The sequence below is a fragment of the Erythrolamprus reginae genome, chromosome 6 (assembly GCF_031021105.1).
Source record: "Erythrolamprus reginae isolate rEryReg1 chromosome 6, rEryReg1.hap1, whole genome shotgun sequence".
NCBI classification, from domain to species: Eukaryota; Metazoa; Chordata; class Lepidosauria; order Squamata; family Dipsadidae; genus Erythrolamprus; species Erythrolamprus reginae.
In genome coordinates this window covers 88,865,454-88,885,979 of record NC_091955.1, presented here as the reverse complement: position 1 = coordinate 88,885,979, position 20,526 = coordinate 88,865,454, and the positions used below count along the sequence as shown (strand labels likewise).

Genomic DNA, 20,526 nt, shown 5'->3' with positions numbered 1-20,526 from the left:
CTGTTGACCTCTCCCGATTCCTAAGAGGGTCAGTAAGGGGCGTGAATAAGTGCACCAAAGTGCCTTCCGTCCCCTGTCCTAATGTTTCTCTCTTACTAGTATCATATATATAAACCTTGCTATATCTTTGTATACCACCAACACGTACTTGATGAATTAAATAAATAAAATAAATAAATATATTAAAAAACTATCTACATAATTACAGATATACTCTGATCTGCTAGGGAGGGATCTGTCTTAACCTTCTTCCTATCTACTGGACTCTTTGCTGCCTCTTTGCCCCCTGTTAAGCAGACCTTCCCTCCTGGGACTCCAGTCTACCCTCCACCACAAAATGAGTGGTAGGGGAAAAAAAATTAAGCAGCAATTTGTATACCTGGCATGGAACAACTATTTCCGATGAATACATCCTGTAGGATGAGGTCAAAACATGTTTTCATTGTCCCACGTTTGACCTTGCTTTGTCCTCAGTGCCCAGCCTATTAATCTCTCACCCATCTTACCAACTGACCAATACTTATCAGACAAATACAATAACATGGAACTAAGGAGTTGGAGGTGGGGAATGGAAGGATCTTCTAGTCCAGGGGTGTCAAACTTGATTTCATGGAGGGTTGCATCAGGGTTGTGTTTGACCTTGGGGACCGGGGTGGGCACGGCTAGCTCAACGTCACTAGTGCTGGGGGCACATTTTCTTTTCGGTGTGTGTGTGTGTGTGTGTATTTATTTTTTTCTCCACCCTTACAAACATACAGAAACCACATACCTTCAAATTTCAATATATTACAAAATACTATCAACCACCAAATACTTAATTAAAAATAAAATTCTTAATTTGTATCTATTTTGTTTTGGTATACATTATTTGTCTTCTGCTACCTCCTTTTCTAATTTTGTCATCTGGATTTCAAAGATTGTTTTCTGTTCTCATTCAAGTTCAAAACGCTGTTAGCTATCAAAATTTTCTATTGGCTATTTGCTTTTTTTCCTAGCAAATCCATGCCATTCACTAGAAAAAAAAATCAAATGTGCTTCAATCCATTCCTTACTTATCTCGTTCATGTTTTTAAACCCTCATTTTAATAAAACTGCCCTTTAAGAGGAAAAAAAAATCAAATCTACTTCTCTTCAAAACACCAAAGAGTATCAATTCGTATCAGCTATTTCACGTCTTAAATCTAAATCAGAAGTTTTAATAAAAGGAAACAAAACATCACAGAGAAAGTAATACTCAGGAATGTTTTGTGTGCATAGATTAGCACTTTGGAAGCCAAACCTTTGAGTCTTTCTAGTTTTTCAACTTCAAACAAAGAGCTTTTCACTATGGGACAGCCCAAATCCAGTTCAATCCTTCCTTAGAAAACTTTCGACTCCCTGTAGGAAGCCTTCAGGTTTAATCAGAAGGAACTTCAATTCTGAACTAGCCCTCCATAATAAAACATCGCCTCTCTGGTTTTCTGGGAGATAACCCCTCCCGTACTTTGCAGGGCTCCAGAGAGGCCCGAAGGATGTTAATAGTAGTAGATTAAGTCGTAGTAGATGCTTGGAACAAACTTTCAGCAGACGTGGTTGGTAAATCCACAGTCACTGAATTTAAACATGCCTGGGATAAACATAGATCCATCCTAAGATAAAATACAGGAAATACTAAATGGACCAGGAGGTCTTTTTCTGCTGCCAATCTTCCATGTTTCTATGTCTCTATCCTATATTTTGCCAAAGTCTTGCTCGCGTGCACATCCTCGCACAAGATTTTGTTTTCTGTGCATGCACAGAAGCAAAATCTCACGCCGCTGGGTGCACGCACCCGCAACAGCCTCCAAGGGCGCTCCGGTAGAAGGTAAAAGGAGCGGCCCTTCGCTGCTGTTGATGTTACCGAGTTGCTTTACATCGATTATCTTGTGGGTCTCTTTGCCACAAGCCATAAATTTGACTCAGAATAACTTAGAAACATAGAAGGTTGACGGCAGAAAAAGACCTCATGGTCCATCTAGTCTGCCCCTATACTATTTCCTGTATTTTATCTTAGGATGGATCTATGTTTATCCCAGGCACGTTTAAATTCAGTGACTGTGGATTTACCAACCACGTCTGCTGGAATTTTGTTCCAAGCATCTACTCCTCTTTCAGTCAAATAATATTTTCTCATGTTACTTCTAATCTTTCCCCCAACTAACCTCAGATTATTTTTATGTTCTTATGAGTGACCAGTTAGGTCCCACAGAGTGGGTCTTCTCCGGGTCCTGTCAACTAAATAATGTCGCTTGGCGGGGCCCAGGGGAAGAGCCTTCTCTGTGGCGGCCCCGGCCCTCTGGAACCAACTCCCCCCAGAGATTAGAATTGCTCCCACCCTCCTTGCCTTTCGTAAGCTTCTTAAAACCCACCTCTGCCGCCAGGCATGGGGGAACTGAGATACTCTTTCCCCCTAGGCCTTTACAATTTTATGCATGGTATGTCTGTATGTATGTTTGGTTTTATAATAAGGGTTTTTAACTGTTTTAATATTGGATTGTTATATTTGTTACTGTTGTTAGCCGCCCCGAGTCTACGGAGAGGGGCGCCATACAAATCCAATAAATAAATAAATAAAATAAATAAATTGTGCCCCCTTGTCCTTCGGTTCACTTTCCTATTAAAAACGTCTTGCAAAATGAGTTTGGGGTGGTCATGCAGCGTTTTTATTGGGAAACCAGTGGGTCGGATGCAAATGAAATACAATCGAATAAAAACCTAGGACAAACGTACTTGTTTCGTGGCTGTCACAGGAGTCAATGTCTGGGGAATCCTCTTCGTGCTCATCGGTATCTCCTGACTCATCGTTGTCTTCAACCCATTTGCCTGGCATCAGTCCTGCTGAGTCATAGGAGTTACACAGGGGTCCCACAATGTGAGTGATGAAGGATTCCTGGAGTTTGGCTAATTGCGGAGCAGAGCGGTCCATGAAAGGACTGATGGGGAGACCGAGGCTGGCTTCTTCATCGCCCTTGGGAAACAGGAGGCACTCATAAGAACACAAGAAGAGCCATGCTGAATCAGGCCAAAGCCCATCGAGTCCAGCATTCTGTGTCACACAGTGGCCCACCAATTGTCCATGGGGATCTTGAGCAGAAAGAGCAGACAAAACCCTCCCTTTCCCCTGACCCCCAACAAATGGTACCCAAGGGAACCCAGCCTGCCTCAACCAACATTGTGTGAACAACTGGCTCTCTTGTGTAGCCTTAAATGTCTCTTAAGAATGGAACTGTAAACCATTGAAGGTTGTTCAGGGAACTACTTTTCATTATAGTGTTCGGAAACTTCAGATTGTGCAGAACGTGGTCGTGAGAGCCATCGTGGGGCTTCCTAGATTCGCCCATGTTTCTGCAACACTCCGTGGCCTGCATTGGCTGCCGATCAGTTTTCGGTCACAATTCAAAGTGTTGGTTATGACCTTTAAAGCCCTGCATGGCATTGGACCAGAGTACCTCCGGAACCGCCTGCTACCGCACGAATCTCAGCGACCGATAAGGTCCTACAGAGTTGGCCTTCTCCGGGTCCCGTTGACCAAACAATGTCGTTTCGCCGGCCCCAGGGGAAGAGCCTTCTCTGTGGCAGCCCCGGCCCTCTGGAATCAACTCCCCCCGCAGATTAGAACTGCCCCCACACTCCTTGTCTTTCGTAAATTACTCAAGACCCATCTATACCGCCAGGCATGGGGGAGTTGAGACATCTTTCCCCCAGGCTTTTTTATATTTATGTTTGGGTATGTATATGTTGTTTGCTTTTTTAAATATGATAGGGTTTTATGTGCTTTTTAATGTTAGATTTGTTTTCGCTGGAATATTGTTTTTATTATTGTTGTGAGCCGCCCCGAGTCTTCGGAGAGGGGCGACATACAAATCTAATAAATTGAATTGAATTGAATTATAAAGAAAGAAACGAGCCTAAAAAAGAAAGAAACATTAACCAGAGCAATATGATCAAGGTACATAATAAATGGGTATTTTCTAAACAAATCTAAGCTATGCTTGCACAGCTAGGTTGGTGAAAAGGATTTTAAAATGCTGACAAACAACTCTGTTCCTTTTATCATGTTTTCTGAAAATAGTTTTTTTTTAATAATGACCAACAGCTTTTAAGAAAGGTGGGGATTTTTCTGCATTTTAAAGTTTGGAAACATGGAAGCAAAACGTTTGATTATTTAGGAGAATGGATTAAGAGGAACTGGTTTACTATGATTTAGGGAAATAGTTTGCCTTTGTTATTGTGAATTCTCCAGAGCAAAGCCCTTGCCATTCTCAAAGCTTGGAAAATAAGCGAAAGACTAAAATGATGGGCATTATTCATATGGCATAAGTTGTTCACAGCAATTGTTATCTTCTCACCTGTTCATAAAATTCATTCACGATGCCATCTGTCCACTTTAGATGTAAATCTTTGTACTTGGCTGGTCCATTGATGTCAGCCAGTTTGATGCACATCTGACAAACCAACAATCGGTCGTTCTCGTTGGTCCAATCAATGCCCGCATCATCATTCACCTGGCAGGTAACGCGTTATTAGAAAAAGTATCTTGAGACTGTTGTGATCAAACATAACATAATGCAATTTCAAAGGTGAACATGATGTATACTGCATAAGAACCCTTTCCTATGTAGGGATTATTATTTGGGTTTATCACTATATAGTAATACCTCGTCTTACGAACCTAATTGGTTCTGGAAATAGGTTCGTAAGGCGAAAAGTTTGTAAGACGAAACATTGTTTCCCATAGGAAACAATGTAAAAGTGATTAATGCGTGCAAAGGGGAAAAAATCGCAAAATGGCGCTCTGCTGGGCGCTGCCGCCCGGCTGTCACCTTTTAAAACAGCCGGGGGGCTTCTCGGTGTTCTCCCGAACGCCGAACCTGAAGGTTTGGGTTCAGGTTTTGGAGGCCGCCGAGAAGTGCCGCTGCCCGGCTGTCACCTTCTGAAACAGCCGGGCGCTTCTTGGTGGCCTCCGGAACCGGAACTTCTGGGTTCGGCGCTCGGGAGAACGCCAAGAAGCCCCCCGGCTGTTTTAAAAGGTGACAGCCGGGCGCCATTTTGAGATTTCCCCCCCCCCTTTGCACGCATTAATCACTTTTACATTGTTTCCTATGGGAAACAATGTTTCGTCTTACAAACTTTTCGCCTTACGAACCTACTTCCCGAACCAATTAAGTTCGTAAGACGAGGTATTACTGTATTATCCAAATCACACTTCTTCAGCTTCTTTGCAGAATGTCCTTCCTGTCTTTCAGGCTAAACATAGCAAATCAGTTTTAGCCATTCTGGGTAAGATTTAGCTTTCAAACTGCTAACCCACTTTGTTGCTCTTCTCCACACTTTTTATTTACTAGTGTGAGTAGCTTGGTTCCAGATTACAACACCGCATGATTTAAGCCCTGCCATTTATTCCGTATTTATCCCTTTGCTGATTTTTCTAGGCTTTTGTATAAAGATTTGAACCTTAATAAGACACAGGGATTGTGTTTACCTTGGCATTGAATTTAGCTACAAAATCAAAGTGCTTCTTCAGATCAGTAGCCAAAATGGCCTCGATGACAAGGAACCGGAAGTGCTTGAACTCCACATGATCAAGATGGATTAAAAAATTATATTCTGGCCTGGACATAAAAAGATTCCATGCCGCCGCCGCATGATGGTTCTCCAGAACAGAACGGTCATTATATAGAACAGCCTACATACAAAGAAAGACGGAGAAAATATTTATTTCCAAAAAGATCTGAGAGATGGCAGGTCTGCTGAAGCTAAATAAATCATATGCATTCCCCAATATAACCACATTTGCATGAAAGGAAATTTGCTTTAGAATTTATTTTTTAAAAAGAACAGAACGCTGGCGAAACTCTCAAGAGTGGATAATGGTGATTAAGTACTTATTTAATGACAAGGCCAATGTTTTACATGTGAACATCCTGTATTTTACTGAACAATCATGTCCCAACTGCAGGGATCTCCAAATTTGGCAACTTTAATAGAATAGAATTTTATTGGCCAAGTGTGATTGGACACACAAGGGATTTGTCTTTGGTGCATAGGCTCTCAGTGTACATAAAAGAAAAAGATACATTTGTCAAGAATCATGTGGTACAACGCTTAATGATTGTCATAGGGGTCAAATAAGCAATGAAGAAACAATCAATATTAATAAAAATCTTAAGATACAAGCAACAAGTTTATCTATCTATCTATCTATCTATCTATCTATCTATCTATCTATCTATCTATCTATCTATCTATCTATCTATCTATCTAATTGATTCTATTTTTATGCCGCCCTTCTCCTTAGACTCAGGGCGACTTACAACATGTTAGCAATAGCACTTTTTAACAGAGCCAGCATATTGCCCCCACAATCTGGGTCCTCATTTTACCCACCTCGTAAAGATGGAAGGCTGAGTCAACCTTGAGCCGGTGATGAGATTTGAACCGCTGACCTTCAGATCCACAGTCAGCTTCAGTGGCCTGCAGTACAGCACTCTACCTGCTGCACCACCCCGGCTCTCTACAGTTACAGTCAGAGTTGTGGACCTCAATTCCCAGAATTCCCCATCCAAACATGACAACTTTTAAGAGTTGTGGACTCTTAAAGCAACGGTGGCCGAGGAATTCTGGGAGTTGAAGTCCGCAACTTTTAAAGTTGCCACATTTGGAGACCCCCCTGCCCTAGAATAAAATTTAGTAGTCCGGAAAAAAACCCATTACAAGGTTCTTTCTGATTCTTAGCTGTACGAGCAAGGTGTTCCCTTAATCCCAGCCCACTTACCTGAGGAGCGCTGGTTGCCACCAAGAAGGCATTGGTCCTCCCTGGATGATCATAGTCATGCATGGCAGCAGCTACATAGAGGGCCATCAATTCAAGTGATGGGATGTTGCCTGCCATGCACCCGTAGTTGTCATCTGTTGGTGTGTATGTTTTTGACAATACGTATCCCAGGTGGCCGTGAGTGATCCCACTATCTGAATCTAGGCAGAAAATCAGATTATTCACAGACTGTTCCTTACAGACGCAATGTTTCTCTGTTCTGTTTTGGGCTCACTACTCTGTCTCAGGGGTGTTGTGGTTAGCTCTGGCCCAGCTCCTGCCCCAAGGACTGTGGATGTGGGGGAGACATCCACATGGTGCAGGCCTGTTTTGCCCCCGGTGGAATCTGCTGATGAAGGCTCCTCTGACCAAGAAGACATGAGTGACAGGGAGGAGGAGAGTGTGGCAGACAGCTCAGAAGGAGATCAATTCTCTAGCTCCTCCTTGGATTCGGAACAAGAGTTAATGATACAGCCATGCATGCGGAGAGCGATGCATAGGCAGCAACAACTGAGAGATTATTATCAAAGAAAATGAGGCCACCTATGGTTGGGTGGGGCTGTGGTGATTAGTGAGGCTGCTATAAATAGCAGCCTGTGGGTTTGGCCATTGTGGAGGATTATCTGATCGTGCTGTTTCGTGCCTGCTTTGCTGACTTTGACCTTTTGTGTGCTGATTTTTCCCCTCTTTGAAACTAAACCAGGGCAAAGTGTGTTTCACTTTGTGAAAGAAGAAGGACTGTGAATTGCCTCACAGCTGCAAGCTAAGTATCACAGAACTGATAAGGGACTTGTACAAATTACCAGTTTGTTTGGAGATGAGTGCTCCTTGCTATACAAAAAGAGGGCTTAGGTTAAGTGACTTTTCATTATAAAGAACATTGTTTTGAATTTTCAAACGTGTGTGTGTCTGAAATTTGTCCCTGTGAATTTTCGGGAGGAGTCTACCAGAGACTCCGACAGAACAAGGGGTAGGCAAAGTTGGCTCTTCTATGACTTGTGGACTTCAACTCCCAGAATTCCTGAGACAATCATCATCCCATAGGTTCGCCACCATGGACCTATACCATTTCATATAAGTGGCTGTCTAGTTTCTTCTTAAAAACCTCTGTTCATGGAGCGCCCACAATTTCTGAAGGTAAGGTATTCCACTGGTTAATTGCCCTCACTGTCAGGGAGTTTCTTCTTAATTCCAGATCGCTTCTCTCTTTCGTTAGTTTCCAACCATTGTTTCTTTTTTTCCCCTGCCCTCTGTTGCTTTGGAGAATAATTTGACACGCTCTTTTTCGTGGTAACCCCTCAAATACTGGAATAATGCTATCATGTCATCCCTGATTCTTCTTTTCTTTAGACTAACCAAACGCAAATCCTGCAGCCATTCCTTTTACGTTTTGGTCTGCAGGTATTTGATCATCTTAGTTACTCTTCTCTGAACTTTTCCCAAAGTTCCCAAACATCTTTTTTGTAATGTGGTGAGCAAAATTGGTTGCAATGTTCCAAGTATGGTCTTACTAGGGTTTCAAAAAAACCTGCACCCATAGTGAATAATGGGTTCCCTCTTATGACAACAAGGCATTCACATTTAAAACTGCAACCAACCCCCCCCACCCAACACCCCACCCTTAAATCATAATTTTTTTTACATCCATAATGACATATAACCCTAATGAGCAGGCTCCAAGATATTGAGCACAGCACCAAGATATTCAGTTTATGGCAGCCAGACCTTCTCATAATATTACCTGAGTCACTTGCTGATCCGTGGTCATTAACCATAGTTGGGAGGCCAGGGATGGGCTGGGTTGAAAGGTACCAGACAGCATGGAGGACATCAGTAGCATGGATTCTGTTATGATCTGTTAAGAGAGAGAGGTTTGTTACATTTGAGTGTGGATTGGGGGATTACAGCACCATCTGCTGGCCACAGATGAGACTGTGGATTTATTCCTGGTTCCTTGAGAACCAGTCAAATGATATTCATAGTGATATTAAAATTCCTCAATGGCATTCTATGCTCCATCGTGTTGATTGACATTGAAATTTTGTTCCATTCAGTAGAGTTTGGCAAATATTTATTGATTAGAACAATCAGGAAAAAAAATCCCCATTCTTGAATTGTATTAGTATTTTCCTCCATATAGCACACACACACTGAACTGTGGGTTTGTAAAATTATTTGTTTATTAAGTTATTCAATAGATTTCTATGCCTCCCTTCTTGAAGTGACTCAAGGCATTAGTACTATATATATATATATATATATATATATATATATATATATATATATATATATATATTTGTTTTCGTAAATTTTCACGGGTATATGTATGTAGATTGTTCTGAGTTCGGGTTTTGCCCTGTGTAATATTTTGCATGTTTATGCGACGTTTCGGTGAAATCACATTCACCATCATCAGGCTGAAGTTTCCAAGCTTCGTGCTGTTGTAAAATGGAATGTTTGCAACTGTCATTTCTTCCTAGTATATAGTGTGGGGGTGGAGATTTGGTTTGAATGTAGCAAATAGATTGGGTGATTATGTTTCAGTGATCTGATTGGTTGGTGTAATCATAATTATTAGAAGGATTGACATGGTGATTTTTATGAAGTGTTTTTTGTTTAAGGCTGGTTTCCAAATTTCAAAATTCCAAATTCATAATTATTAGAAGGATTGACATGGTGATTTTTATGAAGTGTTTTTTTTGTTTAAGGCTGGTTTCCAAATTTCTGGTAGGCGGGACGTGTCATCTCTTTTATTTATGCAAAGGGGGCTCCTCTCAATTTCTATGGCTTCTAGAGCAATTCTTCTATATAAATTCTCTGTTTTGTGAAGTAATTTAGTTTTTTCAAAGTCAATTTCGTGCCCTGTTTTTTTAATGTGCTGGACAAGTGAGGAAGTCTTTTCTTCTTTTTTAACTGCATTCACATGTTCTGCAATGCGTTGGCTCACACTTCGGTTGGTTTGTCCAATGTATGTGGCTGCACATGTTTTGCAAGGGATTTCATATATATATATAGTACTACTCTCTCTCTCTCTCTCTCTCGTCGCCTTGAGAAGGGAGGCATAGAAATCTAATTAATAAATTAATTAATAAACAAATAATTTTAAAAACTCACAGTTCAGTGTGTGTGTGTTATATTACTGGATTGCTGTTTTAATTATTTTGTTTTCTTGTTATGTTCTTACAAAACATACAGTATATTGACAAATGATTATGTGACCTTCAAGAATTTTAGTCAAACAAACAAACAAGTTCAAATAAAAGGTGCATTTTTAAAAAAAATCACAGCTATCATCTGCTACAAGACTTTTAGAAGATAGATGAAGACTTTCTTATTCAGGAAGGTAAGTTTTCACTGATGACTTACAAAAATGCCCTTCTTTCTAACTGCATTATTTAAAAATTTAATTGCACTATCCATTGTACAGATGTTGCTTCCTAAGTGGGCAGTTTAATTTCACAGAAGTTTGATTTACTTGGAGTTATATTGTGTTGTTTAAGTGTTCCCTTTATTTTTTTTGAGCAGGGTATGTGTATGTATGTATGTATGTATGTATGTATGTATGTATACAAACACACATATACATACATATATATGATTTTTTTAAAAAAAAATAAGAGAAATGAAATATAAAAGACTCAGCAAGGCATGCTATCATACTTACAAGGTATCTCTCGATATCCACATTCTAAGGCATGGAAATAGTTCATAAACTCTCGTATAGGGATTTTAAAAGTTTCAAAGAGACCCATGTCCTCAAAGAGCCTATAGGATACCTGGAAAATAAAATGAAGAAAAGGAACCATCATTCTTGGAACTTGGGGTTGGCTATCTTTGACAGGTGAATCTTGATTTTCAGACTATCTCCAAGCTTAAATCAGCTGCAGGACATGACTAGGCGGGAGGGGTCAAGTGTGTCATCAGTCTTGAGTCCCTTCTCACCAACAAGAAATTTAAGACCAGTTTGTAGATCAGTAGCAATAGCACCTAATCAAGAAATCAGATTTTGGGCATCAGCTGCAGCCCACCAGCAATATTTGGTGTGCTGCAGCTGATTCTGTGTTTCCCTGAAAATAAGACGGACCCCGAAAGTAAGGCATGTCAGAGGTTTTGCAGAATTTGCTAATATAAGGCACCCCCCGAAAATAAGGTGTAGTCAAGTCGAGCTTCTTGCTGTCCGTGGGGAGGGGGGGCGACCAGGGGCTGCCAAAAGGCAAGCGGCCTAGCAGTGCGTCCTGCTGCCGAGCTTCTTGCCGTCCGTGGGGGGGGGGCGCCGACCAGGGGATGCCAAAAGGCAAGCGGCAAGCTTCTTGCCGTCGGGGGGTGGGGGGTGCCGATGCCGAATGCTTTCCGTCCGCAGTGGGGGATGCAGGGCAGGCACAGGCAGCCCCAGGAGAGAAAGAGGGAGAGAAAGAAAGGAAAGAGAGAGAAAGGGGGGGGAGAGAAAGAGGGAATGAAGGAGGGAGAGAAAGAAAGAGTGAGAGATAGAAATGATAGAAATGATAGAAAGAAAGAGTGAGAGAGAGAAAGGAAAGAGAGAAAGGGAGGGAGAGAAAGAGGGAATGAAGGAGGGAGAGAAAGAAAGAAAGAGTGAGAGATAGAAAGGATAGAAATGATAGAAAGCAAGAGGGAGAGAGAGAAAGGAAAGAGAGAAAGGGAGGGAGAGAAAGAGGGAATGAAGGAGGGAGAGAAAGAAAGAAAGAGTGAGAGATAGAAAGGATAGAAATGATAGAAAGCAAGAGGGAGAGAGAGAAAGGAAAGAGAGAAAGGGAGGGAGAGAAAGAGGGAATGAAGGAGGGAGAGAAAGAAAGAGTGAGAGATAGAAAGGATAGAAATGATAGAAAGAAAGAGGAAAAGAGAGAAAGGAAAGAGAGAAAGGGAGGGAGAGAAAGAGGGAACGAAGGAGGGAGAGAAAGAAAGAAAGAGTGAGAGATAGGAAGGATAGAAAGAAAGAGGGAGAGAATAAATAAATGTGAATTGGTCTTATTTGAGAAACATAAGGCACCCCCTGAAAATAAGACGTAGCACAACTTTTGGAGCAAAAATTAATATAAGACAGTGTCTTATTTTCGGGGAAACAGGGTAGCAAAAGACTTATATACCACTTTACAGTACTTTACAGCCCTGCAATTTGGCAGTTCAAATCTCACCAAGCTCAAGGTTGACTCAGCCTTCCATCCTCCCGAGGTAGGCAAAATGAAGAGCCAGGTTGTTGGGAGCAATAGGCTGACTTTGTAAACCGCTAAGAGAGAGGGCCATAAAGTGGTATACAAGTCTAAGTGTAGTTGCTATTTATTGCAGCACACCAAATATTGCTGGTGGGCTGCAGCTGATGGCCGGGATCTGATTTCTTGATTGTGATTTCCTAGGGAACTAACCCGAGCAAATCACCTTCCTGCCATTACCAAGTTCTTATCTGCAGCCTCCCTGAATTTCATTTCAGCAGGTTTTCCTAAAATCTGGAAACCCGCTGGCTGAGAAGCTGCTATGTATTTTCTCTTGTTTTGCAAAAAAGTGTAGTGAAATTTAGCTTTATTTTTTAAATGGAAGTCTGGCTTTAATATTTCTATTGGCAGCCTTCCATTCTACCCCCCTCCTTTTCTATAAAACTTGTTATATCCCTCCAGGGGCATTATTAGGCTAACAGTAAGTGAAAATTAAGGCATTATCTAAGCACACAGCTTGCCCTCAAGCAGAAGGAAGCTAGGGTTTTACTCTTCCTACTCACCATTTTTGCTTGAAAAAAAGAAAATAATTTTTGCACATTTGCCTGTGCTAGAGCCAAAGGTTTCCTGGGTAATGCGTGCGCTATTTTCTTTGCAAAACCAATTTGAAACCACCATTTTAGAAGGAGTCTGATAACGCCTTTTTCAGGCTAACACATTTTAGTTGGAATTTTTTTTAGCACCTTTGAATAAAACGTGTCGGTTAGAAAAGGTGCTGTCACATTCCTCGTTTTTTACTACCATAAACTGACAGTGTTAATAACCCCTATAGTTCTCTTTACAATATATGTTTTGTTTCTCAAAAATCCCTCTACAACGCCCGGATGTACTTCTTGGTGTTTGGGTAATGCTTATTTCCTAAACATGAATCGGCTAGCTTTATCTTATTTATTTATTCATTTGTCCAATACATAAATACATAGGAAGAAAATAGACATGTGATAATATAAAAAGAGGGTGAACTTATTTATTCATTTGTCCAATACATAAATACATAGGAAGAAAATAGACATGTGATAATATAAAAAGAAGGTGAACTTAGAGGAGAGGATATATGAAAGGAAGAGAATATATAAGATAGGTGAAAGAAAGGAAAGACAATTGGACAGGGGACGAAAGGCACACCAGTGCACTTATGTATGCCCCTTACTGGCCTCTTAGGAACCTGGAGAGGTCAATCGTGGAGAGTCTAAGGGAGAAGTGTTGGGGGTTAGGGGTTGACACAATTGAGTCCGGTAGTGAGTTCCAAGCTTCGCTAACTCGATTGTTGAAATCATATTTTTTACAGTCAAGTTTGGCGCAGTTCGTATTAAGTTTGAATCTGTTGCGTGCTCTTGTGTTATTGCAGTTGAAGCTGAAGTACTCATTGACAGGTAAGACATTGCAGCATATGATCTTGTGGGCAATGCTCAGACCGTGTTTTAGGCGTCATAGTTCTAGGCTTTCTAGGCCCAGGATTGTTAGTCTATTTTCGTAGGATATTCTGTTTCGAGTGGAGGAGTGAAGGGCTCTTCTGGTGAAATATCTTTGGACATTTTCAAGGGTGTTGATGTCTGAGATGTGGCTGCACCTCAGTTCCTAACCTATGACTCAGCTAGGATTTTAATCATGGCTTATCAGAGGAGCCACACTGACTGGGTTCGTACAAATCAGAAAGCCGCCATATTTGATTCCCACATAACACTTGAACAGAAAAAAACACATCTCTGCATTCGAATAGCTCTGGATTAGAATCGGTGAACTCAAGAAGGATGCATTATAAAAAAGCAGAACTCTGAAGTAAATCTTATAGAACATCCAATTTCTTACCTGACTTAAAATCCGACCACATCTCTTCCCTATTTTGTCTACCAAATCAAAGATTGGGAAATTCCAATTGTTTAGTTGCTCCATTAGCGGGTCCAAATTATCCATTATTAGAGGCTCGGGGGCAAGGATAGGTTTTTCCTGTAACAGATAACCAACAAACACATCCCAAATGTTAAAAAAAACACCCAACTCTACAAAATGTAGGATTCGTGGGCTTTTCAGTGTTATTCTTCTTAGAGGTATCTAAGGAGTTATGCATGCAAGATTTAGGAAAGTTGTGAACCTCTTCCAATCAATTGGATAAACACTTCCTAATCAGTGCCCCAAGCTGTGCCCCCAAACTTTACTCTTAGACTATCCACGGTTGACCTCTCCCGATTCCTAAGAGGTCAATAAGGGGTGTGCATAAATGTACTAGAGTGCCGTCCATCCCCTGTCCTAATGTTTCTTATTAGCATCATGTACTGTATATAAACATTGTTATATCTTTGTATTCCATCACTTGACAAAACAAATAAATGAAATAAAAATAACCTGTTAAGATATTGTCATAGAAAACCAGATGGAAGAAGTTAAAATGAAATAAATTCAAATTAATGGAAAAAGTAACCTTTACCCCCCAAAGCGCCCCCCCCCCCCCCAAAAAAAAAAATTAAACCAAAAGAATGTTGATCCAGCTCTCAAAGGTTTTCAGGGTACCATTTCCTGAGCAGGGGAAACTCAAAAGAATCCTAGGGTTAAAGGGTTAAATAAGGTCCAGGAGGGAAGTGTTTTTAATAGGAAAGTGAACACAAGAACAAGGGGACACAATCTGAAGTTAGTTGGGGGAAAGATCAAAAGCAACATGAGAAAATATTAGTAGATCCTTGGAACAAACTTCCAGCAGAAGTGGTAGATAAATCCACAGTCACTGAATTTAAACATGCCTGGGATAAACATATATCCATCCTAAGATAAAATACAGAAAATAGTATAAGGGCAGACTAGATGGACCATGAGGTCTTTTTCTGCCGTCAGACTTCTATGTTTCTATGTTTCTAGTTCTAAACTGGTTTTCTTTGCACATGAACTTGGAAAGTATTCATTTATTATTTGTTTATTAGATTAATTAATTAGATCCCGGACTTGGGATATGGTATATACCGAATATGGTATAATCTCAGCTTGCAAAGCAAGAACTGAAAGCAACAGCTGATTTGACAGAGGTAATAACAAGAAGCTTGATATTACCACCTCTGGGTAACAGAATAACAGAGTTGGAAGGGACCTTGCAGGTCTTCTAGTCCAGTGTTTCCCAACCTTGACAACTTGAAGATATCTAGACTTCAGCTCCCAGAATTCCCCAGCCAGCAAATTCTGGGAGTTGAAGTCCAAATGTCTTCAAGTTGCCAAGGATGGGAAACACTGTTCTAGTCCAACCCTTTGCTGTTTCAGACAAGCACTTGTCCAGGTTCTTCTTACAAATCTCCACTGTTGGAGCACCCACAACATCTGCAGGCAAGTTGTCCCGCTGGTTAATTGTTCTCAGTGTCATGAAATTTTTCCATAGTTTTAGGTTGCTTCTCTCCTTGATTAGTTTCCATCCATTTTCAGTGGAGAGTCTCAGCCATCCAGGTCACGATCATGACAATCAAACAAAGGTGCTTTCACAAAAGGCAAATGGACTTCCTTTGTTTTTCCTTGAAGACCTTTTGCTTCTCATCTGAGAAGCTTCTTAAGTTCTTCTATTTCAAGGGAGCGCCAAGAATTGAGCACAAAGAAAAAATCATTGCTAGAGGTACGCACCATTCACAATGTTAACTGTCTTCTTTACAGGGTTTTAGAATTAAAATTGACAATGATTTGTCATCATTGGTAACAATGCATAACTAGCCAGTTCTTGTGGTTTGAAAAACCCAATGCCAATGAAAATTCACACTTTCTATACTGAATTCTATATATGGCTGATTGTCTATATTTCCTATCAGTTTATTTTATTTTATTTTATTTTTTTATTTATTTATTCATTCATTCATTTATTTAGTCCAATACACAATGAGAGTTTTAGTGGGTATATATAGATAGAATAGAATAGAATTTTTATTGGCCAAGTGTGATTGGACACACAAGGAATTTGTCTTGGTGCATATGCTCTCAACGTACATAAAATAAAATATACATTTGTCAAGAATCATGTGGTACAACACTTAATGATTATATACATATATATACACATAGTAAAATACATGATGACAGTTATAGAGGAGATGCTCATAATAAAATATATCTATGAAAGAATAGAAAAGAAGATATAGTAATAGAACATATCAATGAAATAATAGAAGAAGAGATATAGGAAGAGAAGAAAGGTCTAGGAGATATAGGAGAGCAATAGGACAGGGGACGGAAGGCACTCTAGTGCACTTGTACTCGCCCCTTACTGACCTCTTAGGAATCTGGATAGGTCAACCGTAGATAATCTAAGGGAAAATGTTGGGGGTTTGGGGATGACACTATGGAGTCCGGTAATGAGTTCCACGCTTCGACAACTCGGTTACTGAAGTCATATTTTTTATAGTCAAGTTTGGAGCAGTTGCTGCCATGTACAAAATTGACTCAAATTTTGTTGCTGGCTGTTATGTTTGTTATTGAAAAACCCTGGAAAATTAAAATTCATTTGTCATTGGACTGATGGTCTTTGAAATTGTCACTTGGTCATCCGTCATAGCTGTGGCTGAAAAACTGACAGAGAAATGAGCTTCGAAAAACTTATAATGGAGGGCATTTTCTTCCAATCTGGTCCCTATTAATTAGTTGCATTACAAATATTTTTCCTAATAGATTATCTGTTTTTTAAAAAGTATCGTCCAGGACAGAAATACTGAGTACAGAATGTTTATTAAGCTTGTTCTTTTCTTGAATTAAAAGGAATTTTTATTCCTCCCTCCTTCCTTTTGGTTGTTTCTGTTTTTGACATTGGCTTACTTATCTTGAGTGGAAAATATATGGGGAATGTTGGGATTTTGGAGTTTGCTAAGTTTAGTCTTGAAAATATTTCATGATTCGAAGTAGGTGGCAGATGGCAGGCAGTGGGGTCATTTGGCTTTTTGCATGGGGCAGTTTGACCTACCAGTCTTGATCAGAATAGTTATATGTATGCCTGTTTTGGATTGACCTACTGATTCAACTGGCTGCATTCTTACATCGTAGATTTTTGTGTTGGGTTTTTAAAAAATTATTATTATTATTATTATTATTATTATTATTATTATTATTATTATTATTTATTTATTAGATTTGTATGCTGTCCCTCTCCGAAGATTCGGGGCGGCTCACAACAATAATAAAAACAATATTCCAGCGAAAACAAATCTAATATTAAAAAGCACATAAAACCCTACCATATTTTAAAAAGCAAACAACATATACATACGCAAACATAAATATTAAAAAAAAAGCCTGGGGGAAAGGTGTCTCAACTCCCCCATGCCTGGCGGTATAGATGGGTCTTGAGTAATTTATGAAAGACAAGGAGTGAGGGGGCAATTCTAATCTCCGGGGGGAGTTGATTCCAGAGGGCTGGGGCTGCCACAGAGAAGGCTCTTCCCCTGGGGCCCACCACACGTGTTGAGTGTTGGATGTGGGATAAGAAAGATGTGCTGCAGACTATTTGCTCCCCTCTTCGGCTGTTGTTTACTTGAAGGAATTTATAGACAGGGCTCCTAGCTAAGGCAGTTTGCTAATCAAACATTTGCAAGGAGAAAATCAAGACTAGTGAACACCAAATTCCTAATGTTATTTAGCTTTTGAGTTCTGCAATTCAAAAGATAAAATATTGATTGATTGATTGATTGATTTTGTCCCATACACATTAAGGGTTTTAGTGGGTATACACATAGTAAAATACATAATGAAGTTTATAGATGATATACTCATAGTAAAATATATCTAAGAAAGAATAGAAGAGAAGATATAGGAATAGAAGAAAGGTAGAGGAGATATAGGAGAGCAATAGGACAGGGGAAGGAAGGCACTCTAGTGCCCTTGTACTCGCCCCTTACTGACCTCTTAGGAATCTGGATAGGTCAACCGTGGATAATGTAAGGGTAAAGTGTTGGGGGTTTGGGGATGACACTATGGAGTCCGGTAATGAGTTCCACGCTTTGACAACTCGGTTACTGAAGTCTTATTTTTTACAGTCAAGTTTGGAGCAGTTAATATTAAGTTTAAATCTGTTGTGTGCTCTTGTGTTGTTGTGGTTGAAGCTGAAGTAGTCGCCAGCAGGCAGGACGTTGCAGCATATGGTCTTGTGGGCAATACTCGATATATGTTTTCAAAATCCTCACCTGGGATTCTTGCACCATTCCTGGGTGTTCATTAGCAATGTGCTAAATGAGGATATTTAATAAGCTTAATTTAGGCCACCTGGGGGTTCTTGAGCAATTGCTCACAACTGTTTCAAATCACTCCCATATTTCAAACTATTTTCCTCCGTTTTGACAGTTGTTTTTTTATGGCTGTTGCTTAGAATGTTTCATTTTGTCTTTATTTCTAACTCTTCCAGACCACAACATCTCATAATATGCGGGTAGTTTACAGTGCAAAAACAATAAAACAGAGTAAGAATAAATAAAGCAATTGAAACAAGTTAAACATTAATCCCCATATGTGCCCAGTCCCAATGGCTATCTATGTATCTCTGCAATGGTACCAATCTAAATACCTAAGTGGAATAGAAAACCCATCTATGTCTTAATTTTATGCTATACTTTGACTAAGTATAGTCAAACACTAAGAATAGAATAGAATAGAATGGAGTGGAATGGAATGGACTAGAATTCTTTATTGGCCAAGTGTGATTTGTCTTTGGTGCATATTATTATTATTATTATTATTATTATTATTATTATTATTATTATTATTATTATTATTAATTAGATTTGTATGCCGCCCCTTTCCGTAGACTCGGGGCGGCTCACAACACAATAAAAACAGTTCATGACAAATCTAATAATTTACAATTTAAAATATTTTTAAAAACCCATTATTAAGCAGACATACATAAAAGCATACCATACATAAATTGTATAGGCCCGGGGGAGATATCTCAGTTCCCCCATGCCTGACGACAAAGGTGGGTTTTAAGGAGCTTACGAAAGGCAAGGAGAGTAGGGGCAGTTCTAATCTCCGGGGGGAGCTGGTTCCAGAGAGTCGGGGCCGCCACAGAGAAGGCTCTTCCCCTGGGGCCCGCCAACCGACATTGTTTAGTTGACGGGACCCGGAGAAGGCCCACTCTGTGGGACCTAATCGGTCACTGGGATTCGTGCGGCAGAAGGCGGTCTCGGAGATATTCTGGTCTGATGCCATGAAGGGCTTTAAAGGTCATAACCATATGCTCTCAGTGTACATAAAAGAAAATATACATTTGTCAAGAATCATGAATAATCATTAATGATTATCATAGGGGTAAATACGCAATCAGAAAACAATCAATATTAATAAAAATGTTAAGGATACAAGCAACAAGTTACAGTCAGACAGTCCTAAGTGGGAGGAAATGGGTGATAGGAATGATGGGGAAAAACTAGTAGTAATAGTGCAGACTTAGTAAATAGTTTGACAGTGTTGAGGGAATTATTTGTTTAGCAGAGTGATGGCATTTGGGGAAAAACTGTTCTTATGTCTAGTTGTGCCAAAAAATAAAAATAAAAAAAGCCAAAATAAGATGGTGAGACATACGCAATGCCAGAAATTTAGCTTCTGTGCATGCGCAGAAGAAAAAAAAACCTGGGGGGAAATCTCCCCCCCCCCCCAAAAGATGGCGGCAACCACAGACCAGCAATAACAGAACCATTTCTGTTACATCATTGGTGGTTTGCTACCAGTTCGGGCAAATCAGTCCGAACTGGAAGGAGCCCACTCTGGATAGCAGTGTTGGATTTGTGTTGATGTGGGAGTGAGAGTGAGATGGAAGATGATTTGTGGTAATTTATTGAAATAAAGCCTGAAGCATCCTAACACTAATACAGTGGTACCTCTACTTACAAACTTAATTTTTTCCATGACCAGGTTCTTAAGTAGAAAGGTTTGTAAGAAGAAGCAATTTTTCCCATAGGTATCAAAGTAAAAGCAAATAATGTTTTATTATTATTTTTTATTTATTTATTAGATTTGTATGCCACCCCTGTGTGCGATTGGGGAAACCACAGGAGGGTGGAGGCTATTTCCTCCCAGGAGAGTTTTAGAGAGGCCCCACGGAGGCTTCTCCCTGCCTTTTCCAGCCCTGCTCCTCCCAGGAGATTCCTAGAGAGGCCCCACGGAGGCTTCTCCCCACGTTTTCCAGCCCTGTTTCCTCCCAGGAGATTCCGGTTACGGTTTCAGAGACTTGGGTTTGTAAGTAGAAAATGGTTCTTGAGAAGAGGCAAAAAAAATCTTGAACACCCGTTTCTTATCTAGAGAAGGTTCTAAGTAAAGGCGTTTGAAGGTAGGAGTACCATTGTTATTCTCAAGCACTGTAACAACTCATAGGAATAAGTGATAGAGAAGCACTATTAGGAGCTATAGTAGAACTGGAGATGGATAAAGTAGTCAGGAGTAAGCATTAGTCTTTGAATGCTTGTGTGGGTGCTTCCTAGAAATCTATGTGGTTCTTTTTTTAGCATGGGAGGGATAGTAAACCAT

General features: G+C 40.1%; 1 protein-coding gene across 3 annotated transcripts in view; it reads right to left on the bottom strand.

The window, feature by feature from the left end:
• The window catches only part of PDE3A (phosphodiesterase 3A), a 290,729-nt gene that overhangs the window by 9,458 nt on the left and 260,745 nt on the right, over positions 1–20,526 (bottom strand). For all 3 annotated transcript variants that reach the window (XR_011559382.1, XM_070754325.1, XM_070754326.1), the window contains 7 exons: positions 13,867–14,004; positions 10,497–10,608; positions 8,574–8,687; positions 6,794–6,993; positions 5,501–5,704; positions 4,368–4,523; positions 2,749–2,986 (listed from right to left, as the gene is read on the bottom strand). Coding sequence is in view for 2 of the 3 variants with exons in the window: in XM_070754325.1 (XP_070610426.1) it covers positions 2,749–2,986; positions 4,368–4,523; positions 5,501–5,704; positions 6,794–6,993; positions 8,574–8,687; positions 10,497–10,608; positions 13,867–14,004 (1,162 nt within the window). In the remaining variant the exon portion in view is untranslated. The remainder of the gene's footprint in view (positions 1–2,748; positions 2,987–4,367; positions 4,524–5,500; positions 5,705–6,793; positions 6,994–8,573; positions 8,688–10,496; positions 10,609–13,866; positions 14,005–20,526) is intronic.